General features: G+C 47.5%; 1 protein-coding gene across 1 annotated transcript in view; it reads right to left on the reverse strand.

The window, feature by feature from the left end:
• CEP41 (centrosomal protein 41) overlaps positions 1-25,042 on the reverse strand; it is a 562,782-nt gene extending 537,740 nt beyond the window's left edge. The window contains exon 1 of the mRNA XM_069629612.1: positions 24,696-25,042. Coding sequence (XP_069485713.1) covers positions 24,696-24,728 — 33 coding nt within the window. The 5' untranslated portion in view covers positions 24,729-25,042. The remainder of the gene's footprint in view (positions 1-24,695) is intronic.
• Between the last annotated feature and the right edge of the window lie 2,309 nt (positions 25,043-27,351).

Here is a 27,351-nt window from a genome sequence, read left to right on the forward strand (position 1 = left end):
GAGCAAAAATTGACATTTTCCTCTTGTAAGAGACTAAATATATGAAAGGCGATGCGAGATCAATACTGGAGAAACGAAGCGGAATAGAATTCTGGGGCTCTGGCCCACTGAGAAAAGGAGGGGTGGGAATCCTCATCAGAAAGGGGATAGACTTCAAGATTAGCAAAACGTGGTCAGACACAGAAGGCCGAGCCTTATTGGTTTCAGGATCCAATGGGAATGTGTCTACCACAATCGCCACAATATATTCCCCCAATGCAAGTCAAGCTAGATTCCTGCCCAAGACAATTCCCAAAATCATGTTAGAATCCTCTGGTCATGTCATCGTAGGAGGAGACTTCAATATAAGGGCCGACCCCACACTAGACCGAATAGCTGGTAATCCGGAGACACGAGACAGAACTAGAGATGAACATACCAACTTCACGGAGATGATGGATTTGTATGGAATGAATGATGTGTGGAGACGAATGCATCCTAATGATAGAGGTTACACCTTCTTTTCAACCCCACACAACACTCTTACTCGCATTGATTATATCTACGTTTCTAAAGATTTATACAACACAACGACACACACTAAGATCACCCCAATCACATGGTCCGATCACGATATGGTGATCGCTGACATACAATGGGGGCATTTGCCAGTTAGAGGTGGGAAATGGAGGTGTAACGAGACTTTATGGAAAGACCCCGTCTTCAAGACCGAGATGGAAACCGAAATCACTGAATATTTTAGATTGAATGATACCGGGGAGGTCTCTAAACAGAGGGTATGAGATGCGGGAAAGGCAACCTGGAGGGGGTTTCTTATGAGAGAGGGAGCCAGCAAAAAAAGAGAGGGAGCCCTGATCGAAAACAGAATCCGGGGGGAAATCAGTCGGCTAGATAAGGAGGTTAAGGAAGGAGACACACTAGATCCCGCCAAAGTTAGCAAAGCAAGGAGAAAGAGGGAAGAACTCCGCCTCCTAGAACACGAGCAGATAGTCCGCAAACTGCTATTATTGAAACAAATATTTTACGAGAAAGGAGACAAAGCGGACGCACTACTTGCTGCTAGGTTAAGGGAACAGCGAGCAGAACGTAGGGTCCAAGAAATAGCAGATGGAGGGCCCAATACAGAGAAGTAAAACCACCATCTCCAAAGCCTTCGCAGACTTCTATGAAGCATTGTACACCCCAGAGACAGACCCAGACCTGCCCAACATCGAGTCATATTTAGCTGATATCAACATGCCCAAAATCACGTGTACTGAATCGGCCTACCTGGACGCTCCCATAACAGGGGAAGAGATACAGAACGCAATAAAAAGATTAACCCAAGGCAAGTCCCCAGGAGACAATGGATATACAGCTGGTTTCTATAGTACACAGCTCACCCCCTTCCTAGTTGAACTGTTCAATGAGATCCTGGAAACAGGAAAACCCCCAGACTCCTTTGTGGGAGCCCTCTTAACAGTGATCCCAAAAGAGGGAAGAGACCCCAAAAGATGCGGATCATATCGCCCCATATCCCTGCTTAACGTGGATGCTAAAATCTACACAAGAGTCCTGGCCGCTAGAATCGAATCATTTATGCCCCATCTTATCCACCCTGACCAAGTGGGCTTTATATTAGGCCGACAGGGAGCCAACACTATGCACAAGACTCTACACCTGGTCCACGCTACTCAAAATATGAATAATGACCCCTCCTTGCTTTCTATTGACGCAGAAAAAGCCTTTGACAGGGTTGACTGGGATTTTCTGATGTGTGTCTTGCGCAAGATCGGAATAGGGCCCAAATTCAGAAGAGGAATTCAGGCAGTTTATACGGCACCCAAAGCCTCGGTATTTGTAAATGGGGAATACTCCAAGTGGTTCGAACTAAAGCGAGGTACCAGGCAGGGATGCCCCGTCAGCCATTCTGTTTGCCCTCTCACTGGAACCATTAGCATCGAGTATGAGAGCAGACACCCAAGTTGAGGGAATGCACCTAGGCCAGACCGAGTATAAAGTGGCACTCTATGCCGACGACATACTTCTGCACATGGTCAATCCAGAAATGTCCATCAATAGAGCCATACGCCTCCTTGAGGAATATGGCCTGCTATCAGGATTTAAAATTAATCAAACTAAATCAATCTTGCTCCCTCTACAAGGGTCCCCAGAAGTAAATTAAACCAAATACTCTTCTCTTGGCCTAACGCTTGAACATAACACGTTACAATATTTGGGAATACGAATCACGAAACAAATAGGAACCCTATATGAAGCCAATTTCCCGAAACTCCTTGAAAGTTCCATGCGGACCTGGTCAGATGGAGCAAATTGACAATATCCTGGCTAGGACGCCTCAACGCGATTAAAATGGTCTGTCTCCCGAGGTTTTTATACCCCTTCCAAATGCTCCCTATTAAAATACCAGGACACTATTTCTTAGAGGTCAAGAATGCAATTCTAAAATTCCTGTGGCAGGGGAAAAAGTCCAGAATTGCCTACGATGCCTTGACATTGCCTAAAGACAGGGGCGGGGTAGGCCTTCCAGATCTCAAGAGATATTATGAAGCAGCCCAATTACGAGTACTCATTCCTCCCCTGCGCAATCAGAAAGAACCACAGTGGATTGCAATGGATAACCATTATCTGAACCCAGCAACGGTCTCAGAGTGGCTATGAGCTCCACGGAATAGAATACGGAATAGGTCAAAGCACATCCAATCCTAGCAACTACATGGGAAATATGGAGAGAGGGCACAGAGATGAGGAAGATCACCACATGGCCGTCACCATTGAACCCCTTATGGTCCCCGAGCATTAACAATCACATCCCCAATGTGGAGAGATTTCATGCTTGGTACGAAGCGGGGTTGGAACGGATAGGCCAACTCCTGCAAAGCGACTCCATCACACTCCCAGAACTAACAGATGCCTTAGGAATAGGAGTACTGTCAACATTCCATTATTTACAAATTAAAGGAGTCCTGACAAAACCAGAATGGAAAGATAAATTGAGTAGAGAACTCACCCCCTTTGAAATGTTGCTTGACTCCAGAACTGACCGGAGGGGCCCCGATATCCGCCATGTATAAAACACTGATAGAAGCAGGTAGAGGAAATACGGAATATCTTAGAGCACGATGGGATAAAGATTTGGGGGCAGATATCGACAAAGAAACATGGGATAAAATGTGCCGAGCAGCATCCCGAATTTCCATATCATGCCAATATAAACTCCACGCCATCAAGCTCTTACATCGGTGGCAGTGTGAGCCATACAAATTATCCAAAATGTACCAGTCAAGTAGCCCCTCGTGTTGGCGTGAATGTGGAGAAACAGCAGACTATTGGCACATGTGGTGGGGCTGCCCCGAATCAAGATCTATTGGGATGAAGTCCTGGGGTGGATCAGGGACCTAGATGGTATCCAGAGATTAGCAGACCCCCACCTTGTCCTGTTTGAATTCGAGAAACTTGAGGATGAATGAAGGAGAGTGTAGGGCCTGGCTCTGCATCCTTTGCTCGCCCCCCGAGCTCTCCTAGCTGTGAAGTGGAAACCCATAACAACCTCGACTGAGAAAGAATGGGTCAATGTGGCAATGAGCATATGCACCATGGAAAAAATGACATCATCCCTACATGGCAAAGCGACACAATGCGATATTCTGTGGATAAACTTTCTAAACAAACACATGCCGGAGACAACACATTAATAGAATGCAACACAGAGAGCTCAAACACGAATGCCCCCAGTCATACGAACATCCCCTCCAACGCGTGACAGAGCTTCCCGGATACTCCAAAAATATGTCAAAAAAACATATAGAAGTACCCCCTAACAAAAGGAGACCCCGAGAATGTTAAAATGCTAAAAGGGAATCCACCAACCCACAAGATTTCAAACAAGCACATAAAACCACATTATTCCTGTGAGACAAAAGCCCAGCCCTAGGGAGGAGGGAGGGTGGAGGTGGTGGGGGAAATCAAAGAAAGGGGAGCGTGAAAAGTAATTTTTTGATCCTTTTTGAATATGTTTGAAAGAGTGATATCAGCTGATGTAAAATGATGTTACTGAATCATTTGGAGTTGCAATTATTTTTATATATAACCAAAGCATATATGTATGTTTTCTTTTCTCTCTCGTCTTTGAGAGAACTGTTATGTATGAAAACCTAATAAAACTAAATGTAAAAAAAATAAATATGAAGGACTACATGTTCTACAAAATTGAACTGCGTTTGAATCAAATTATCGGAACTACATTCTCAAATCAATGCATAACATTAGAATGTAATAATTATAATATCATTGTCTACATTGTGGCGGATTTATTTAGCAATAAGGTGTGCAGGGGATGGGAGTGCTCGATAACTTTGGATACTTTTCATTTGCGGCCTGTTTTTTCCAAACTTGTGTCAAGGTTGCATTACCTCCTCTGCACCCAAACTTACCACTTATGACCATTTGTGACTAACTCTTCTAAGAAGAGGGTGTACACTTACACTATACAATATACACATTTCCCTTATCAACTCTTAATTCACCTCATGCCCCATGCCCTCCAGCCTCAAGGATGCATGGGTCATTCCACTACTACAAAAATAAAAAATACCATGGACCCCAACATCCCCAACTAATTGACCCATCACCACCGTCCCCTTTCTGCTGAAAATCCTAGACCGTGCAGCGGATCTTCAGATCCAGAGATTCCTGGAAACCCACAATCTCTTGGGCCTGCACCAGTCTGGTTTTCGTCCAAGCTATGGCACTGAATTAGCCTTGCTGGATCTAAAGATCCAACTAGACGAGATGAAAGGCGCAGGCAAGTCAGTCCTCCTCCTGCTTCTAGACTTGTCTGCAGCCTTTGCCCTTGTGGATCCTCAAATCCTGTGTCGAAACCTGGCCTCAGCTGCACACTTCTCAGACGCTATCTCTTGGATGTCATCCATCCTTTCCAAGAGAACCATGAGGGCGTTTTAAACCACTGCTGCTGCTCTTCCTGCCCTTGTCCCGGTTACATGTGGAGTCCCGCAAGGTTCGTGTGTCTCCCCAACACCTTACAACATATTCACAGAGCCACTTTACCTGCTTGAGGATAAAGGAATTGCCTACATGAACTACGCGGACGACACGCAGGTCTTGCTCACACCGACTGGAAACTATGCCACTGACTCTCAATCGTCACTCAAAGAAGCCATCAATGATACCCATCAACCAAAGTGTACTCTTAGATCCTTCAAAAGATCAGCACAGTGTATGATTCTTCTCGGTAGAGAACGGGTCTATCACCCACTTCAAGAGGGCCCTTCTTTCTTGCTGCTTGTAGAATGCAAGCTTGCAGGCTCTATCCTGGAAATTCAATACTCTGGATCTAATTGTACATGGAAGGAGCAGGGGGTGGCAAGAGGCAACCTTGTGGGCTCATATCACTGAGAACAGCCAAGACAAATCCAAAGGGCCCACTATGTCTTGGAACCACTTCACCAAGTACAAATCTGCATAAGGACCCTCAGTTTGTTCTGGCAGGCCAACAACGCACACATTTGCATCTAGAGCATGCCTCTGCTTCCTCCGTCTTGGCCTCTATCAATTTAGTGAGCCTTGGATGGCCTCCCACCACCTTTACCTCAATGATGAAAAGACAGAAATCCTATTAGTCGGCTAACACACCTCCCTCAACAAGTTTGGGCCATCCCACAAATATTTCATCAGTGATGACAACACCATCCAAGTATCCAGCAAAGTCAAGACTCTAGGTGTCTACCTGGATGCTACTTTGACCCTCTCAAGGCAGGTCAACGCAATCGCCTCATCGGCTGCCCACACCACTAAACTTATAAATGCATGCAGACCCTTCCTGTAGCCGAAAGCTGTGTCCCCATTGCTAGAACACTCATAGGCTCAAGACTAGACTACTGCAATGCCCTATTTGCAGGGACTTCTTCCCAGATTGTTCCAAATAACGCCCTTAAGAGCGGCACTCAAAACCCCAAAGCTCAAGCACATTTCCGCAGCAACAAAAAATGCTCACTGGCTACCCATCAAGGAGTGCATAATCTTAAATCCTTAGCCATCACACACACACAACGCAGCACCAAAGGATTTCTCGCAAAAGTTCTCAAAATCTCAACCCACCGGACCCATTCGTTCTCCGTATTCCCACCAGCTGACTATGCCTAGATTCAGGAGGAAGAGATTGGGGAAGGGCAGTTTTACAGTAATCGCCTCCAAGAACTGGAACGCTCTTCCTTTGCATCTGAGATCAGAACAATCATACTGGTCTTTCAGGAAACATCTCAAGACAACTCTTCTCCTCTAACTTGCCACTCATCGGAGCATCTGAATACCTGATTCTCCCTGAAATGGTTTAAATGTGCCCTTACTGTGATCCTACAGTTAGTTTAAGCTCCTCGATATGCATGTAACCACTGGTCTACTTAATTTGCAACCAGCAAATAGGCGCGGCTAGAATGCAGTAGCAGTCTATATGTTAGGGTTGATAAATCAGGTAAAGTGTTGGCCTGCTCAAACAAAGGGATGAAGCCTCTAGGTATATAAGCTGGTTATTGCTGGAGATGGCCAACGGAGGGTGCTAAAACAGCGAATGCTTTTGCTGACTTTTACTCTTCTTTGTGCAGTAGAAAAGACTGTCTTTAGAGAGTTCAGAGCTACCATGAACGACATTATGATGGCTCATCTCACCGAATCCCAAAGGTTGGGCATGGAGCAACCCCTAAGAGTCTCAGAGATATATAAGGCGATAGCCGAGTTACAGCCGGGCAAAACTCCTGGTTCCAATAGGAATAGGCTCCCTACTGATTTATAAAAGTGGTTAGGTACTAACGTCACCAAATAGATGCTAAATATGTTCAATGCCAGCCAATCACAGGGCACTTTGTCCGTGGACCTCCTTAGGGCAGATATTGTCCTCATAAAACAACAGTACACCCCTGTTCTTGTTACTGACCCAGCTCACTGCTCAATGCAGAGTCTTACATACACGCAAATGTTCTGACCAATTGGCTGTGATCAATCATCTCCTACCCACGGAAGTGTGGTTTCCTCCCGGGCAAGTCTACCCATATGAATTTGTGGAGATTGTTTAATGCAGGAGCAAAGCAGCTTTAATCCGGGAAACCCCAACTAGTATGGCATTGGACTTTGAAAAAGCCTTTGATTCCATCAGTTGGGCACTTCTGTGGGGCAATTTGAAGAGGCTGGGTTTTTCAGGGAAACCTTCACAACATGGTTAGACTTTTATATGCAGGGCAGGTGGCCAAGGTGAGGGTCAACAGCCAATTGTGTATGGACTTTTACACTGCAAAGAGGTACATGTCAAGGTTGCCCTTCGTCACCCTTGTAATTTATACTAGCAATAGATCCTTTGGCATGGTGGATTAAAGTAGATGGTCAGGTCTACTTAACATTTTTTGCTAGTCGTGGTGTTTGGAGGACTGTATCTTTGTATGCGGAAGACCTTTTAATTTACCGGGGCGACCCCTAGGTTTCAGTCTTGCACCGAATAGAGATACTGCAAGTATTTGGTCGCTTTATGGGAATGAAGATAAACTGGGAGGAATCCACACTGTTTACTGTGCAGGTTGGAGAACCAACAATTCTTCTCATTGCTTGATGCAGATTGCTTATAACTCATTGTTTTTGGGTATGTAGGTCGCATGCACCAAACAAGATATTTTTTTAACACTAAACCTGGACCCATTGATTCAGGTTTGCACGCAATATTTAACTCTCATTTCTCGCATAGTGATGTTTAAAATTATGACATTAACCCGCTATTTTGGTAAGTTTGAATCTGTGCTCTGTAAGTTCTTATGGCATAATAAATACACAGATGGTTGTATCCCATACTTTGTGTATTTCTATCTGATAAGGAGGACCGGAGTTGCCCAATATTAGAAAGTATTACTGGGTATCCCACTCGTTGATAAATAAATGGCCCTGGTCCCCAACAAAAGGTCCACTACCAAGGCCCCGGTCTGGTCTGTCCGGCCATAACCACTGGTTCACACGCCGCCGGTGCTGCCTCCCTGATGTTCTTCACCGATAAAACGTGTGGCGCTGTGGCACATTTGACAACATGGTGAGCGTTGCCTCCTGTCACCACCTTCCATGTCCAACTTTCCGTTTTACACCAGGAAGCAGGCACCTGGGGCCATTCTTCCCCCTTCCCGGCCACACAGATACTATCTTGACTGCAATTTCCCTCCAGATGGCTTCCGTCTATCTCACAGCTGCAATCTGAACTTTGAGATCTCACCAGATCACCCAACTTTTGTAGCTCCTCTTCTCACTGTGTTATTTGGCTCTCTGGCTCTGGGACATCTTACTGTACCAAATGATTCTTCAATTTGGGAATTTTAGTGTGCTAAATGATTTTTAAATGTGGGCTCCCTCTTGCTCTTGATGCCTATTACTTTCCTGTAACTCATATCTGCTGGGCCGCTTGGTGAGTTCTGTCATGCACCGTGCAGTTCTGTCCCTCTCCCTCCCCTGTTATCCTCTTGACTCCCCCCATCCGCATGGGGCTCTCCGTCTCTCCTATCTATTCTAACTGCTTCTCCATCACCTATCCTCCCCCTCTCTCTGGAACAAAGAAATTTAAGAAGGCTCTCCTGGTCTCCAACCCTGGTCTGCCCATTGCCGACACCTATATCAATGCTTCCTCCAAACAGACTATCACTGACATTCTCTTTGCTGTTCCTTGACCTGACCCAAGGACTCCCCACATGGTTTCTGTCCTCTCCTCTTTTTCTTCCCCACCCATTAATGGTGGTACCAGATGGGAAGTGCCCTTTGCACAGTTATCAATGTATCGTAAAGGCACTATCATGGCCCAAGGATCTCAGCCCAACCTCCTCCTTCTTGACAGACATCCTATATCTCTTTAAAACTTCCCCCCCCCTCTCCTGCCACCCCATCGTCTCCCAACCCCACCGTCTCCCCCCCTCCTAACTACCCCCATCCAGTGGTGGCAGCCTACCCCTGTACTCCTCCTTGGAAAACATTTAAAGTGGGCAACCAGCTTCACTTAGCTACCCTCAACTCTCGCCCCGCTGTCAATCACTCCTCAGACATCGGTCTCTCCCTTGATGTCCTTGCTCTCACCGATACATGGTTCAAGGCCAGCTCCATCACTGCTTTTGACACTCTTCTCCCCGAGGGCTACAAGACCCTGCACAATCCCAGGCCCTCCCAGTCTGGGGGCAGAGTGGTTCTGATTTTCCAGGCAGCGTTTCTAACCCATCAGCTTGTTAGGGTTTTTAAATGTACTGCACCTATTATGCGCTCACAACTACTAGAGCGCCTCTTGTGCTTCTCGCCTTTACTGATCCTCAGTACTCCATCCTCACTACTCCATTCAGATTTCTCGTTGCAGTACTTTCACATGCATTGAAATGGCAGTGAGTTCTTGGTAACTTATGTATAGGACAATGAAAGGTATAATGAGTACCTTCCATGGGTGGTTGAAGGGAGCCATGACAATATGCCATAAAAAGGTATGCGGAATGGAAGGGGTATCCCTAAAAGGAAAAAGGAGGATACCATGTCTCATCCGAGGATGTCTCATCACCCCTCTGAGAGTCACCTCCCTCCCATGTGGTCCTCCCTCATATAGCCGTCCACAGGGTCAGGATCACATAGCAGCTCCCATCCCTCTAGCCACATGGAGAGAGGCTACCAATGGGAAAGGAGTGATGACATCATCAGATCCATCACAGTGGTGAGACAAAATGGCGGCCGCTAGCTGATGCAGTAAAGAAACCCATGCCCAATTGCCCGCCGGGCAGGCTTTGCAGCTGCCGATGACTCCAGTGTGCAGCGCCGGAAGCACAGACACTACACCTGCCCATAAGCCTCAGACGGCTTCATTGGATATTGGGATGCAGCGGCTCTCTTCAGGCTCCCATTCTTCCCTGTGCCTGTCGGGCAGACGTAACGGTGAGGCGGTTGCCCATCGGGACATAGGCCCCGTGACCACCAGCCAGATTAGCACCCGCAAGCCGGGCTCACCTCAGCAGAAGAGGGCAGAGGCTGCCGGTACGGACCGCCACCCCATTACATCCAGGGGAAAGTGGGGAACGAGGGACAACTGCGGGCAGATGGGCAGAGCCTGTGTGAAATCCGCCAACATCTCAGAGGGAGAGGGACCTCCGCAACTGAGACTGCAGCGGTCAAGTGATGCACGCTACACCCACCATGACAGAATCAGGCTCCCCTGCTCCTTCCCCCTTCCAGAGAAGTCTCCTTGTAGTGTAATTGCAGAAACTGGGGGTCAGGGTAAGGGGGACACTAGTTGCTGCTGCTGCTGAGAGCAAATATGGTGGCCCACTACGTCCAGGATCCACATCTACAAGACCCTGGACCCCAACCCAGGAGAGAGAAGCATACGCCTGTCCCCACTAGCGGGTTGGTCATAAAGGATTACGGGCCTTGTGGCCTTTTGCTGAGGAGCTACTCTGCAATTGGAGCTGGAGCCACACTTGGAGTTGGGCGTCAGCCCGGGAATGTGCTAGGACACTCGGATGCGCTGAAAACTGGCAAAACTGCGAATTCCCTGCAGCCACGACCCCATGCTGCGCATTTGGGCCCAGACTATACAGAAGATCTGCAATATTGGTGAACAAGTCCTCCCTGGAGCCATCACCCCTGTGGCCAAGCTCACTTGCAAAACCCTGTGGGGGGACAGCGGAGAGCAGAAACGGACCCCTGTGCATAGTCATGGCGAAAACCCCTGCAAAGGCCAAACAGGGAGATATCAAAACAATGTTATCTTCGCAAGACACCAGAGAGAAACACCAGCAGACTGCTACTGCGCAGATCAATGGTTCGCAGATGGCTGTTGAACAGGAAGGTGCATTAGCTACCAAGTCGGACCCGAGGCTCCTGTTGGCGAATCTTAAACAAGAACTCAAACAAGAAATCCAGAGTTTAGGGTGCAGACTCTCAGAGTCAACAGCAGAGCTGGATGACTACGTATGCTCAGCAAAAAAAGAGGCTGGATGATCAGAAACTGCACAATGTGAACATGCGCAAGATCAAATGGAGCTCCAGCAACATCTGCTTACAGTGGAAGATCAAGTGAGCAGCTCTGGATCAGGCAAGAGGATACTGAGAGCCACTCCAGATGAAACAGCATCTGTATACGAGGGATTCCCCGGCACATGAAAGACCAAAACATGGAAGACTTTAGCGAGGGCACTCTGTCGTAAGTTGTTAGACCTGGTAAAAGTATACTCTTCCGCCCAAATCCAGAGAAACCTTATCCCAGATGTGCTGACCAAAATACACTTCTACCAGCAAAAAGAGTGCATCCTAGCAGCGGCAAGAGCCAAGGGACCCCTCTCCTTTCATGAAGCGGACCATCAAATATTCCCAGATATGGCCCCAGGGACCCTGGTCAGATGAAGAAGTGAAACCCTCTTACAACTTGGCTGCAGGCACGCGAGATCCGCTACAAGTGGGGTTTCTCTGGCAAATTGATCTTGGATTATCAGGGGCGATGGTGTACAGTATCGTCAGAGAATGAAGCGGAAGAATTTGTCGAGAGGGCAGACGATGAAGGGCAGAGGACCCTGAATGAAGGGACATCTCTCATAAGGGAGGCAGACGGTGAAGTAGAGCAAGGCTGACCCAACAAACCGTGGAGAGGCCCAAGGGCCCGAGGATGAAAGCCCTATGCCTGCAAGATGATCGCCGAACAGCAAGCGACTGCTAGCCACGGACAAAATTGCTTCCCCTTCTCTCAGAGGGGGGAGAATAAGGTACGAGGGTGAGGGCTAAGGCAGCAATTAAGTAAAATGGAGGTGAGAGCTTAAAGTTGCTACACCTAAAGACCAGTCAGGTATCTGAAGTTTCTGGGTTACATATAAAGTTAAAACCACACTTAGGGCATGTGTTGTAAGCTGGGAAAACCGGCGGGGATGCCACCCCAGTATAGCGCCCAGTGACGAGTAAGAGTTGGGAGGTTTTGAAATGGAAGTTTTTCCTTTGGGTTTTTAAAGTATGTGGGGTTATATACACTTGGCAAATCGGTTTGACCGATGTTAACCTTTGGTATCTAGACAGGTTGCATCACCTCACGCGTAGCAATGATGAACATAAGGTGGTTTGTTGATCACATGCCTCATTACCGGGTGACATATACCACCCACCCAGTATAACTTTGCTAATGTTGACACAAGGGAAGCCCCCCAATTCCTCCTGCCTGACCCTGAACTCCCCAGTCAAACGGAAGCCCATTCTCCAGAGACTCGAGTCCCTCTCACCTGAGGTGATGTTCCTTCAGGAAACTCACCTGCTCCTGCAAGATGAGGCATGCATGGTCCATATGTCCTTCCCCAAAGCCTTCTTTGCTACAAGCAGCACCAAGATAAAAGGGGTGGACATTCTAATCAAGAAGGGATGCCCACTGAAAGTCTGGGGGGTGCTTATGGACCATGGGGGGTGGGGGGGGGGATTTTTGGCCCTGAATGCTAAACTGCGCGATCATAGGGTGACCATGGTCTCACTTTACGGCCCGAACATAGGACAGGAGGCCTTATTTGATTCTCTGACCTCACTAACAGGCTTCTCTGTAGGGAAGCTAGTAGTAGCAGGTGACTTGAACTGTGTGGTAGACCCTACAAAAGATAACGCTCCCCTTCACAAATGCAGGTAAGAGTAACTTTCTGGTCTGGATGAAATTCCCAAGAGATCTCTCATGATAGAGACCTGGAGATGCTTTCACCCGGATGAAAGGGATTACACATTTTACTTCACAGTGCATAAGGGGTTTTAATGATTAAATATGGTAGTGACCTCCAGCACTCTCATGCCAACAGACCGGAAATGCAGAATTCTGACAAAGGTTCTCTCTGACCATGCCTCAGTTAGGGTCTCACTGAATTAGGGGGGGTGGGGGAGGGGGGCGGGCGGGTGTTCTCCCATTCCAGCGGAGGGAACCATGGTGTTGAATTGATTTTTTTACTGAAGGATGTGGCCATGAAATCCCTCACTACTGAAACATTAACCAACTACTTTGCAGAGAACGACTCGGGCGATATCGACTCTCGAGTAGTGTAGGATGCGGCCAAAAGCTGTGCGAAGAGGGGCCATCATCAGCCACACTGAAGCCTATATGAGGGCCCGAAAGGTCATGGGGTTAGAACTAGAGGGAGAGGTTAGCCAGCTAGAAGAAGCCGACAAAAGGGCGAGTACGTGCAGATCCCCGAGGGAGCTGCGAGCAGCTCATAAGTTGCTGGAAGCACATTTAACAGATAATGCAGCACAGGCCATTAGTGCACAAGAGTTCTACTACGTCAAAGGCAATAAAGCCAATAGGCTACTCGCCGGCAAACTCCACAAGCAAGCCGAGAGCAATTACATACAGGTTCTGAGAGCCGATCAGTGAAACAGGGTTACCCAGGAGGAGGCCAAGCTATCCCTAATGGAAGATTTATTTAGGGAAATAGGAGCCAAGGTTCCGAGGCACCAGGGTCATAGCAGTTTATAGACCAGGCAGGGCTCCTGAAGCTCCCCGCAGAGGACAGCGTAGCGCTTGAAAGGAACATAACAGAGCAGGAGGTTCTGGGAGCCATTCGTGGCCTCTCATCAGGGAAGGCTCCCGGCCCGGATGGCTTTTCCGCCCAGTTCTATAAAGGTGTTCACGTAAGTAGTAGCTCCTCACTTAGCCTAGGTCTTCATAAGTTTTCCAGAGAAGGGTATGGTCTCTGAATCAATGTCCTAGTCCATTACAATGCTCATCCTGAAACCTGGAAAAGATGGAGCAGATCACTCGGCGTATAGGCCGATAGCATTACTCAATGTTGCTGCCAAGATTTATGGGAAGATCCTAGCCCACAAGCGGATTGAAATCCTACCTATATTAATTGACCAGATCGAACAGGTCTGATAGCGGAGCAGGGATTGCATGATAACATTTGCAGGGTCACCAATTTGAGCGGTGCTAAAGAGGAGATACCGGAACGCTTTGTGTTACTGTCTCTAGATGCCCAGTAGGCATTTGATAGCATGGATTGGTGCTACCTGGAAGAGGTTCTGTGAGGCTACAACTTTGGCACAATTCTTAGGCAGCTCATCATGGACACTACAACTCCCCAAGAACTAGGTTGAATGTCAATAGGCAGTGGTCCCAACCAATTCAGATGTAGAAGGGCACGTGACTGGGCTGCCTGCTCTCGCCCTCAATATTCGCCCTGGCAATGGAACCCCTAACCCAGCATATCCGGAGTGGCACAACAATCTGTGGGGTGACCTTTAGGGGATTAACACATAAGTTGCCACTGTACACAAATGATATGCTGTATTTCCTCTCTGACCCCTTGGTGTCCCTACCGGTACTCACCAAAACTCTTGATGAATTTGGGGAGTATCTTAGTTACGAATTAACAAGGATAAATCAATGGGCCGGAACATCACTGAGACTCACACAATTCTGTGGTTTCTTCGTGAGCAATCTACCTACCAGTGGACAGCTGACAAGATAGCCTATGGGAGTCAAAATTAAGGCCTCCTATGACTTAGCGTCGAGTGCAGATATCTGAGATTTAATAAAAGAATTTAAAGAACAACTGTTGCAGTGGGACCAGAAGGAAATCTCCTGGCTGGGCAGAATTCAAGAAGTAAAGAGGACCTTACTCCTTAGACTGTTATATGTCTTTCAAGCGCTGCTGATACACATACACACCAAAGATCTAGATGCACTTCAGAAGCTTATCACTATGTTTGTCTGTGCAGCTAAACGACCTAGGATCCCGAGAAAAGTTATACAGAAATCCCCAAACGCAGGTGGGCTGGGGGTACCGTCAATTCAGAATTACTTCCTGGCGGCGCCACTGGCCCCGATACTAGACTGGCAGACAAACATGAGAGCCCCAAAATGGAAAGACATTGAGAAGGCAGGATTGACTCCCCCATTACACTTACTCCCATTTATATCGAAGAAGCTAGAAGGCATGTACGGGGTGTCCTGCCAACAACAGCAGGGGACTGGAGCACGGGATAGGGCTGGTCGACTCCCTGGGATTCCAGCGCCCAGTCCACTCACACCCATTATAAATAACTCAGAATGCTCTCCAGGCATGAACACAGTGGCTTTTTCAATGTGGTAAAGGGACTCCCCGCATAGACTTAGTGGTTCATATAAAGAAGGGAATACTTAACATTCAACGAGTGTAAGGCCAAATATGAACTTTGTTAATCAGAGCAATTTCGCTATTAACAGGTCAGATACTGGATCACCAAACCAGCAATTCAAAGAGCAGCCCTAGATCACCCATGGGAATTTAACTCACGACACAGGAGCGGGAGGGTCTCCCAATTATATAGGCTTCTTGAGAACCCAGAAAGAGAGGGAAAACACCGCTGCATGCTTAAATGGGAACAGAATATTGGACAGGAAATCTTAGAGAAAGAGTGGGGTAAGATCTGGCACCGAACCTATAAAGGTCTGAGATGCACGCAAATAAATGAGGGGGCTATTAAGCTCTGCTACCAATGGTTTCTCCCACCAGCAAGGCTTCACAGAATATTTCCAAATACCTCTGACCGTTGTTGATACCGATGTGGGGCTGATGGAGACATGATGCACATGTGATGGCCCTGCCTGGTAATACAAGTGTACTGGAAAGAGGTCCTGGCACAGATTCAAGAAATTACTGGGAACCAGCTCCCCCTGGGTCCATTGGGGGAACACTCTAGATGATGGGTCATTCCCGCCATCGGGCCCGCAAGCTATTCTTATTACCCAATTACTGTTAGCAGCCAAAATAAATAGAGCTTGGTTTTGGAAGCATCTGGAGGCCACCCCCATTACCTTACTGGTGTACCAAGGTATAGGAGATCCTAGCCATGGGAAGAATCACAGCACCGGTGCCCATTTCGATCCCCAAGTACATCAGGATTTAGTCTCCCTTTGTAGAACATGTTAGAGATAGGGAGGCCTCTGTATTTCGACTGCACCTCATGCAAAACCTATGCCTCACATAGCATAATTGGAGGACAGGGCTGAGGGGCTTGATTGGGTAGGCTCCAGGGCTGCCGGGGAAATGGACAGACAAATAGAGACTGCCAGCATTATTGAACGTCTTGCTGGCAGAGCTACATCAAAGTATAAGGTAACTGGAATGGCTATGTGAGAACTCAAGTGTTTATGTTGCTGTCTTTTGGACGGGGAGGGTTGTTTGATTTGGGGGGGCGGGGAGGTGGAAATAACTAACTTGTTTATCATAAAAGTTCTCTTGTTAAGCTGAACAAAGTATCCATCCAATGTGATGATTAAAAATAAACGTTGACGCAAAAGTCTCCAGAACTGTATATTGTACGGCCATGAAAAAAACAGCAGCAATCATTTTACATGCCAAGGTGACTTTTAAAGTGATCCAGTATTCATTATCCTAGCATCCCCTGATCCGGGAACGAGGTCCTTTCCCGTCGTCACATGCATGCTTAAACACACCTAACTAAAAGACACTGACCCCAAAATAAATTGACCTTTCCCAAATGACAGACAAGCAACACCAAAAAAACACTGGTATGCCACATTTAGCACAAGGGAAGTTTACCACCAACTTTGGAAACGATTTGAGAAGGATCCCTTCCCCATCAATCTGGGAAATACTCACCTTGACATCCTGCCCCACCCCAGAGTCATTTTGTCAAGCAATGTTCGGTTAAAAGATCAATATAATCCTTCTCGATTCATTGGGAGGACCTTCCGGGGCAATTCTTGATCATTGGCCCCTGCCTAACACCAGGGACCGAAACTGCATATGCAATGTGACCAAACCCATTAACCCTGTAGTTCAGTGCAGCACTGTATCTGTCCCTGGAAGGACTAGGGCCAAGTCAAAGAAGGCAATACTGCCAAAGGTATGAAGGCCGATCAAACTCCACCACTGACCCTGGTTGCCCTAGGCTAAGACCATTGAAAGGAGTTCTGACCAGAGTGCCTCACTGATCCATCATAGGCTTAGCTGTAACTCCAGGCGGTGACCCTGTAGAGCGCGCACAGTGTCAAAAACACCCCCATTCATTTGGAGAACCCGAGTGCAGGGTCTACTGTATGTATAGCAAGGCAATGGTATTCACCTCACTTATAAACAACGAAGTTGCCCCAAGATTTTCATTGGTTCCAGATAACCACAAGGCACCGCGAAACAAAGCATGGATTCTGCAGTGCTACTATCACCCCAGGAAAACCATCCCCTGCAGTGACTTGCGAGTAAGGGCTAACTAGGCCCGTTGAAGTATGGCTGTTGATCCACTGACTGCATGCAATATTTATGTCCCAATACACACAGGGATGGACAATATAGGCCAGCTGCAGTTGTTAACCAGCACCAGTGTGAACACTATAGTCTTCTCATTGTAGATTACATTACCATTCACAAAGCAGGCTGAGATGGTGGCACCCTGGTTCCTTGCAGCCAAATGAGTGCATTAACTGACATTACATGCCTGGGATTCCACAGTATCGTGATTCACCACTAGGGCTTAGGTTAATGAGAGCATTACTAGGTAGTCTTACACAAGCGTGGAGTATAGCCCATCAAACGCAGAAATTACCACCCTGAGGCCAACAGCATCTGCGACTGATTCAATAGGGCTGTTCACCTACAAGGTTGTTCCCCAGAAAGGATCTAGGTACAACTCCATTAACCTTTTCAGCTGAGAACGAATCAGTGGCATTTTCAGGCTCATCTGAGAGGGATAATCAGCGTTTGCAAGTAAATTGCGATAAAACCAGATCCTAGATATCAGGCATCACGCGGTAAGCAGGAGCTACCTTAGGGGAACTAGGAGCTCGTACTTAGCACGCCACAAAGCTAACTTCCACATGAGATGCAATGTTTACATTTTCGCCATTTATGGAGAGTCATCCTGTATGCGTTAATTTAAATGTCTTCTAAAGGTGCCCTAATTCCTCTTTATACACATTGGACCGGGAGGATAGCTCACGGTCAATAAGCTTGTCTTGGCGGCAAGACAACACTGAGCAACATGGGTTCGATACCCGGTCCCGTGTTTAGAGCTCGGACACCAACATGAACGGCGATATAAAAGCCTAATTTCATTCCAAAACAAACAAAGCTCATGACACATACATGTGTTTGTATGGTACCAGTTGAGTTGGGGAGCCAAACAGTAGGTGTTGGCGTCAAGCTGACCAGGCTCTACTAGCATAGCAACTTAGAACCCTGCAAAATAGTTTTACATCGGTGCGCCTTTGTATTTGTGTAAGGGAAACAGTTTATTTTTTTTCACAACAAAAGACTAATAGACAAAAGCGGACAGAGGAACAATCAGATAGAAAACCAATCAAATATCTTGTTGAAAAAACTCACTGGAAAATGAGTGAACACAATCAGTGTCCTCCTCCACAATCATATTTTGAGAGTGCAGCTAAATCCCAATGTGAATGGGGATATGGTGAAAGAAGTTAAAACCCAACTAACTGACTGCGGATGAAGGCAACAGTAAGGGAGTAACTAGAAAGTAGGTAGAACAGCAAGCCGTTTTCTCTGCTCGTTTTCCTAAAAACATCAAAAGCGTGCAAAAGCCTAGGGTAACTCATCAGGGAGCAGCAACGATTTGAGTAAACACTGGTGTGTCTAACAAACACCTCTGCATGTCATAAGCTTGCCCATTCATCACCTTTCAAACAATTGCATACCAGTACTCATATTGAAATGACATGGGTTTTCTGGATGCCTCTAGAACCCAAGTCCCAGTAGACCCCTTCGTTGCCCAGAGCCACATGCTAGACCTGTGGCAGTTGCCTTGAAGTTGTAGTCCTGCTAAACTCATTGCACCATGCTATTAGACTAACCTAGCAAATTCGATGCTTATGCTTAAGCTTAAACCAGCCTAACCACACTTCTGATGCTACCTTTAGACATGCCACAAATTAGCATGAGTGGGAGCATTTTCTTAACAACCATGTCTATATATGAAAAGGCATGGGCGTTGAGAGAAAATAACTATTCAGTACCAAACACTAATTAAACCGGTCAAAATATCCATCACACCCTAGTCCCAGCATTCACTTCAACCCAGGTCAACACATTTCAACCCTGCCAGGAACCCTTGGCCCAAGCTGCTCAACCCACTTGGATCCATCATAAAACCCAGGCCCACCAACCCTGGAGCCATGTGTGCTCCTGTCGCTTAAGGCTGGACGCCTTTACTACGTCCACGTTCACTGAGCCAGTCCTTCACTTTGTCACGTTTACCTCTTCTTACCTTTACTTCTTATGTCGTTCACAATTCACGTCATTACAGAGGGTAACCCTTCTTTTCTAACCGATATTCTTCCCAGTACCCCACACTTAACTCTGCTCTTACAGCCAACCAGAACCATATCCTTAGTCATAAGCTTACACCTAACCCTATCCTTGCGATCTTCCCATCCCCCCCTCTTATCCCAACTGTAACCGTGATCCTAGCCCTAACCCACCACCCTCTTCTTCTAAAACGCATGCTGTTATTACAAAGGAGAGCCCTGGAAGCCCCTTTCATTTCTTATCCATATCCTCCCGCCTAACCCAAAACAAACCCTTGCCACAGCCCTCATCCTAGCCTTAACTCGAGGATGTGAAGATGCAGTAAAAGCAAGAAGTAAATATGTGAATGTAGAAGAGGTAAGTGTTGAAGACGTTTTTGGGTGCCGTAAAGGGGTTACCCCTGTTAAGCCACCCAGGCCACTGGTCCTTACGTCAGCTCTCTTCAGCATTACACAAAACATCAGGGTACGCAACTACCCCTGCCACTCAATCCAACCAGGCCCATTCCCCTTGAGCCACTCACTTGTGTTTACTGCTCCTCAAAAGACTAGGGTCCACCGCCCTTCAAGTCAATCCTTTCCTTTGCCTCGCAAGCCACTTCTTCGTACCCGTCCCACTCATGCATAATACATTAAAATTGCCCTTGTTGATTACAACATGGCCACCAGCAACCGAGTTCCTCATCTCTCTCAGCACTGAGGCTGCTGGGATTGTCCCATTTCTCACATCCGTGAGCTGACAGGCGGGAGAGCCGGCCCACCAACCCAAGGCCTCATCTAATGCCCGTCTGGCTCTGTCTGGGGCTGGAGGGAGCCTCCCTCCATGCCAATGCTCCTGCAACTTTCCCCCACCCCATGTTGCTCACCATTCAGATTAACAGTTACCCGTGCATTTAAAGACCATTAAAAAACTGCTTCTACATTGCACCAGTAAGCACCCCGGTTCGCCCTGTCCTGGACTAAACCCCTTCTGCTTGGTTGCTTACCGAGTCTTGCCTCTCTTCCCCTCTAACCTACCTTCATATTGTTATTTCTCACTAACTTGATATGTGTATCTACCTTTAACTCATATTTCTCGCCTGCCGCTGCTTGTTAGTGCCATACTTAATGTTCCTCCTCAAGTGTGCTTTTAAAACTGTGCATCTTCCATTTTGTGCTGTTCTTAGTGCTTATTGGGCAATTCGAATTTAGGAGTGCTTCTAAAACTATGCACGGATTGTCTTCCATTGTACAACTGCACCTCTGTGCCTGCTAGGCCACTTGGTGAGTTTCTGTGCACTGTGCAGCACCCCTGCTTACATCTCCCTCTGCTGCACTACTCCCATGGCACTCTCTATCCCTCCTATCTATTCCAATTGTTATTCGATCCTACCTCCCTCACGAAGTATGGAAAAAAGAAGCTCTCCTGGACTCTAGTCCAGGCCTCCCTATTGCTGACACCTACGTCAATGCCACTTCCAGGCAGACTATTACTGACATCCTCTTCTCTGTCCACTCTCCTGGTCTCCACTCTTTCCCCTCCTCACCCGTTAAAGGTGGCATTAGATGGGAAGTACTCCTGGCATACTTCTCATCCTCTAGGTGCATCATTAACGTCTATCACAATTGCACTATCATAGGCCAAGGTTCTCAGCCTACTCTTCTCGATCGGCGCCTGCCCTCCCTCATCAACATTCTCCCTTCTCCTTCCACCCCTTTCCACCACCACTGATTTTTTTTTCTTACATTTTATTATACGCCCAAACCCTTGGGTATCACGGAATAGGTTACAGGATTACAGTAAAGCTTTCTGGTTACAGAGCAAAAGATGTCATGTGATAGCGGACAGCGGCATGATAGTTCCAGAAAATATTAGATAACAGCAGTGTACACTTACAGTAATGATGGGAGTACCACGCCCCTGTAGCCCAACCATTCTGGAAACCTTCAAAAAGGTGCCAATCATCTTCACTTAGCTACTCTGAATGCTTGCTCTGCTGTCAAACACACCTCTGACATCGGTCTCCTTCTCGAAGACCTTGAGCTACACCTCCTCAATCTTACCGAGACATTGTTCAATGCTAGCTCTGTCACTGCTCTTGACACTCTCCTTCCTGAGGACTACCAAATCCTTTCCAAACCCAGACCCAACAGGTCCCTACCTCCATCATACCTACTCAATCCTACTCCTCTTTTGAATGCCTTGTCTGTAAGACTTGGTCGTCTCACCTACCATCTACTCACCCTTGCCACTATCTACAGGCCCCCTGGCTCCATCCCTCTCTTCAGACCTTGCCCCCAGCCTCTTAACCTCTTCTTAGAAACACCTCCCCTTTGGTGGCTTTAGCATCCACCTCGACTCCCTTGAATCCTCCACCTTCCAGTTCTTCTTCTTCGTCTTCTTCCTCCTCTTTCTCTTTCTCTCTCTCTCTCTCTCTCTCTCTCTCCTGATTTCCTCCTTCTCTCCTCATGTCCAGTGTTATGCTGATGACAAACAACTTTCCTTCAAACTGCCCTAAAATTCCAGACTGTCTGCCAGTCAGGCATGGTGTGCAGCTAATGATGTTTGCCTTAATTCTAGTAAGACAGAGATCGTCCTGATCGGGACACCTCTGCCATCCTTTTCTCCAACCCTCTGGCCACCCTCTTTGGGACCTCTTTCCCCCCACCATCCTGCGAGGCCAAAAACCCTGGGGTCAACTTAGACTCTGCTCCCTCCTTCATCCCTCACATCACAGATCGTACTAAGAAGTCCCACTTACAGCTCCACCTCCTCAGAGGCATTCTTCCTTTCCTCGCCTTCCCCCAGGAGCTCAATGTCTCCAGAACTCTTGTCCTCGCCAGGCTGGACTAGTGCAACAGCCTCTGTCTCAATCTCCTTCTTTCCTCCTGAGACTTATCCTTGGCCTCAAAGCCAAGCACCGTAACTCTACAGCCCTAAAATCTCTCCATTGGCTCCCAGCGGCTGCAAGGATCTGGCGCCTGGGGCCACGCTATCTCCAACATTCCCTCCCTAAATACTTCCCTGCTCCTCCCAACTCTAACTCTTTGACTGTCAAACGCTTCTCCAAATAGAGAGTGGTGGGCAGGTCTCTCTCCTGGGCTGGTTCCTCCCTTTGAACAGCCTCTCTGCCCCTCAAGTTCCGGAAATTGCTAAAAACTCTGCTGCTCTCTACCCCTTTCCCATCACTGCTAAGCACCCCACTGATGCTGCAACTGGTGGCATGAACCTCACAAATCACAGAGGATCCTAGACCCTCTTTCCAGTCTATACCAGCACCCCTCCCCACTGCACTGCCCTTGCAGGCCTCTGCCTGGCGGCTAATCATCCCAGCCTTGGGATTCGCCTGCACTAGCACTAAGCCAAGGCTCTCCCTTGGCTGCCCTTGTACTTCTTTCCTGGGCCCCCCACTGCACTTCCACAACCGAATACCACAAGACCTAGTAGGAACATGACTGTATACTGTTGTTATTATTCCCTTGTTCCCTTCCCATTTAGCCTTGTGGTGCTTTGAAATGCTATTCAATTGTATAAGCGCCTAACAAATCTTTATATATAAAGCTGAATGTATGTATGTTTGTCCAGCTATACAAATCCACACCGTTGAACCCACTGCTACCAAGTTTTGCACGGATTTCTTATTTGTCTGGGGCAAGATTATAGTGTATGTTTGGAGGCAAAACATTCGCTCTGTAGACACCCTCATTTACTGATGCTCACCCCGATTCACTACAGTAAGTACTAGAAGGAGGCAAAATTTGGAAAAGTGTCTGAAGCTAAATGTTCGATGTGTTGGTTATTCCTTTGAAATGTATAACTACTGTATACAGTTTGAAAGTGTTTATTAAAGCAAATAAAAATACAATGTAATTTTTTTTATCACGCCATTTCAAATGTGGGAAATGGCAAGGTAACAGTTTACTTAAGTTCATTCACAAGAAAAGAGCACAATCAATCAATCTTTCTTGGACATTTTCTCAAATGTGCTAAAGCCATTGAGTTAATGAAACATGCCGCACACAAAACGAACATCACTTGCCAAAGCTCCATCTGATGCAAAGCGAAAATCAATATCAAGAGCTTCTGAAACACAACAGCAGCACAACTTGCCGACCAGATGACAAGAGCAACTTTCTCCAGGGCAAATGAAATGCCAGTGCAAACTGAAGAAAGACTTGCCGACAAGAGCAACATCATCCAGCACCAAGGCCTCATCATGGGTTGGGGTGGAGTGGCAGAAATGCGGCGGTAACGCTATTACCGCTCCACCCAATCCCGAGTTTGGGCAGAAAGCTGGAGATTTACCTCCAACTTTGAGCTGAAAGTAAAACCAGCTTTCTGCCCGTTTTCAGTGCTATTAGCACCGAAAAGCCCCATAGAGTCCTTAGGACTCTTAACAAAATGGGGAATTACAGCCTGACCACAACTCGAGATTTGGTGCTAATAGTGCCGTACTAAGTTGTGGTAACGCTATTTGCGTTGGCAGCACACCAGCACAATTACTGCCAGGATATCGCCATGGCTGTGATGAGGCCCTAAATATCAAGCCACAAGAAGAACCATTAATTCACAAGAGAACTACCAACCCTCACGGCCACAGGTCATCCACCTGTGAAGTCACAATTGGTCCATAACTCTTTAAGTTGCATGGGGTCGACCACCCCAGAAACCACTGGATCCATCGTCCCACAAGGGGTTCATTACCAATTACAATAGAAGTCCACTACCCTTTAATCCACCATGGGCCATCGCCTCTCATAACTGGGTTCCAAAGTCACTGGGGTCCAACACTCCTCAAGCGACAGCACAACCTGGCCACATCAGTCATTAAGCCGCAGGGTGTCCCCCCAAACCTCCTGCCATGTGGATCTATCGCCCCATGAGGGCTCACTGCCAACCCACAAGAAACCCACTACCCATATATCCAACAGGACACATCAATGCCTGTCCAGCATCCACTTGGTCCCCCACCCTGTTGTGGGGTCGGCGGTGGTCACACAGCCTGCCTCATTGGTGCTGGGGGGCCCAGCACCATGCTGGTTTGCAGGGGTCACCCGGTCTTACAGAGGTGTTGCAGAGCAGGGCCCTGAGAGGCTGTGGGGCACAGTCTGGGTGCTGGAGCATCCAGGATGGTGGGTACCTGGGCTGGACCCAGGACACCAGGATGGTCTGGGGGCCCAGACCAGCAAGGACCTGCAGGGGTCATACATAACACATCTCTCAAGCCAAATAATCCTAGGTCATCGCACATCAACCCATTGGGGTTCTCAACATACCTGGATAGACCATTCATCAACCACATCACCCCTCCTCCCTTGCAGGCACGTTCATAATCCAATCCACTGTTACCTCACCTATTAATCCCACCACCCCCGCCCCCCGGCCGACACGTCCCACTAATCCCCCATTACTCTGAACTACGGGTTTTACCTCTGGGTCCCCGATGTTCCTCTTGCCGGACATGGTTTTTCCGCCCCAGCTTGCAGAACCCTGGTTTCTACTCAGCCGCAGCACACAACTTTCAATAAACCCCACAGCTATTGGCGCAGCGCGCCGGGTCAGACAGTCTCGCGGGTGCTAGTCGGGGCTGGAGGAGGGGCTCAGCGCGCCCCTGACAGTTCGAAGCAGTTGCCAGGCAACAGCAGACGCCACAGTGTTTGATTCGCTCTAGCGCTCTTCCTACCACTGAGCGCGCGTTGTTCCAGCGAGTAAAAGGCACCGGATTGCAGATCACGCGTGCGCGAGACGTGACGCTTCATTTCAAAAGACATAAAAAACGGACGACAACATAGAAAAACTTGCCAGGACAATGGTTTGATGTAATGATGAAAGTATATTTTTGTTGGGTTTTCAGGGTCAGTTTCTCGCTAACACAGTGCTTTTGTTGATATGTATTTATTCAGCTCTCGTTGTCACACAGACAACATCTATCGTGGGCTCTTTTTATGTAAGCACCGCTTTTAAGGTATGGCTAGAAAGACCTTAACCAGGCCAGTTTAGGGTAGCCAACATTAGTTCTAAGCAAAAAACCGGACTTGATGCCACGCCCACATAGAATTCCCTGCCCTTGACAGCCCCTTTTTATAGATGGAAAAACTGTAGTACAATACTAAGGGGGGAGAAAAAAACATGCTAGCAGTTATTTTCCTTGTTTTAAATAAATAAGCTGCATTATTACAATAAAAAAAACTGTTCGGTGAGGCATACAAATTTGTAGGGCGTACATTTTTTAACTTGAAAGAGGAAAAGCTGAGTTGGTTCTGACAAAAAAAGATAAAAATGATGTCAAGACCTTCACAGATGAAATCGAAACATCTGAAATTTCTGCTGTAGGCGGGGGTGCCTAACACCACTCCTTAGTTTTACAAATTCTGTCATTGCCCCACCTGAGGGTAAAAAAAAGTGTGTATAATACTGATTTTCCATACTAACGTTATAGAAAGTCAAGATTCTATTAAAGACACAGAAGCAAAGGATTCTATGAGGCTCCGATTATGCGACTGTTTCTATTTTACTACTCAAGCAGCAATGAATAACCAATAATATGAACATTAACAAAGATCAAACTACAACTTCCAGTTAAGAGTCTTTGGTAGTCCCAGAAGTGATAGTTCCGTGTTCTAGTCACGTGACAGTTGAGGCCTTGTGGCCTCTGGGCAATGAAGGACGCACACCAAGGGGATAACGTCCTCCTTATTGAACAACCTGTAACATACTGCCTAACTCCCCACAGACCTCCTCCCACCACCCACGTCATGGCCCATGTGCCCTAAACCATGTGGGCCTGTTTGTCTCTTAAAGAGACGTAAGCCTACTAACAACACCCCCGGACAAATGTCCTTGCATCAGCTCAGCATTCTTCAACAAGTCGCAGGGGCTTCCTGATGGTCCTTTGCGGGCAACCACTGGACCCTGCACTTGGACCCGCCTCAGGACTATCAGCCGCTTCTGCCAGGTGTCATGACAGGGACCCCAGAGGGATCCACAGCTCATCTCTTGCCTCTCGAGGCTTGGGGTCCGGATCAGGAGGTGGAGGTCTTTCATCCTCTTCCTTTATGACATGCTTGAATAATTAACTGTTTTGCGTCATCTCCTTTTCAGAGTTCACAGTGGTCACCATCGTTCCTTTGACAGCGGTGACCTGAAGAGGCTTTGGGGCAAACCGAGAGTCGTTTTTTCTGACGACGGCTTGCTGAATCAGCACTTCATCCCCAACATGGAATTCTTTTGGTCGGGCTCCTCTTCTTTCATCAGTCTCTCCACAAGCCCTTTCTTTCCGTTCAGTGTATCTCCTTATGACTCCCTGATCTCCTTCCGGTTGGCCCATAGGGTGCCTTACAATGCGAGTGCGAACTTGATACTTCATCATCAGCTCCGCAGGGGTCTTATTTGTGGCCTCGTGGGGTGTGTTGCGGTAGTCTTGTAGCGGTCGACAAATCGCTTGATGTGGGTCAGCGCCTTCAATGCAGGCCCTCTTTATGGTTTTCTTGATCAAGGCCATGAACCTCTCTGCCATCCCATTGGCTTGCGGCTAACAAGCTGTCATTTCTTGATGAGTAAACCCCATGTGTTTTGCAAAGGCCGCAAACTCATGGCCGCTGAACAGTGGAGCATTGTCTGACTTGATGGTCTCTGGTATTCCCCATTCATTTGTGACTTCATCGAAGAAGGCTGCCACTTGTGCGAATGCGGTGGACGTTGTCTTCTTTTCAATCGGGAATCTCGAATGTTCATCAATGAAGAGTAAGAAATACTCTCCCAATTCAAGGGGGCCATAGAAGTCCACAGCGACTTTCTCCCAGGAGTGTACTGGGATCCCTGTAGGTTGAAGTGGTATCAGCGCCTCAGCCCTGGCCGTACACTGACATGCCACACAATTTCTCACCCACCGGTCTATCATCGCATCCAAGAAAGGGAACCACACGTGGCACCTTAGCTGTCTTTTGATGTTGTCCGTGCCCCTTTGGCCTTCATGTGCTGTCTTGATGACCTCTGCCCAGAGGGTCGCTGGAATGACGAGCCTGCACCCCCTCAGAAGAATTGTCTTGTCCTTGGCAGCCAGCTCGGCATTTACCTTGGCTAAAGT

This window comes from Ambystoma mexicanum, chromosome 12 (assembly GCF_040938575.1).
Source record: "Ambystoma mexicanum isolate Mex_15411 chromosome 12, UKY_AmexF1_1, whole genome shotgun sequence".
NCBI classification, from domain to species: Eukaryota; Metazoa; Chordata; class Amphibia; order Caudata; family Ambystomatidae; genus Ambystoma; species Ambystoma mexicanum.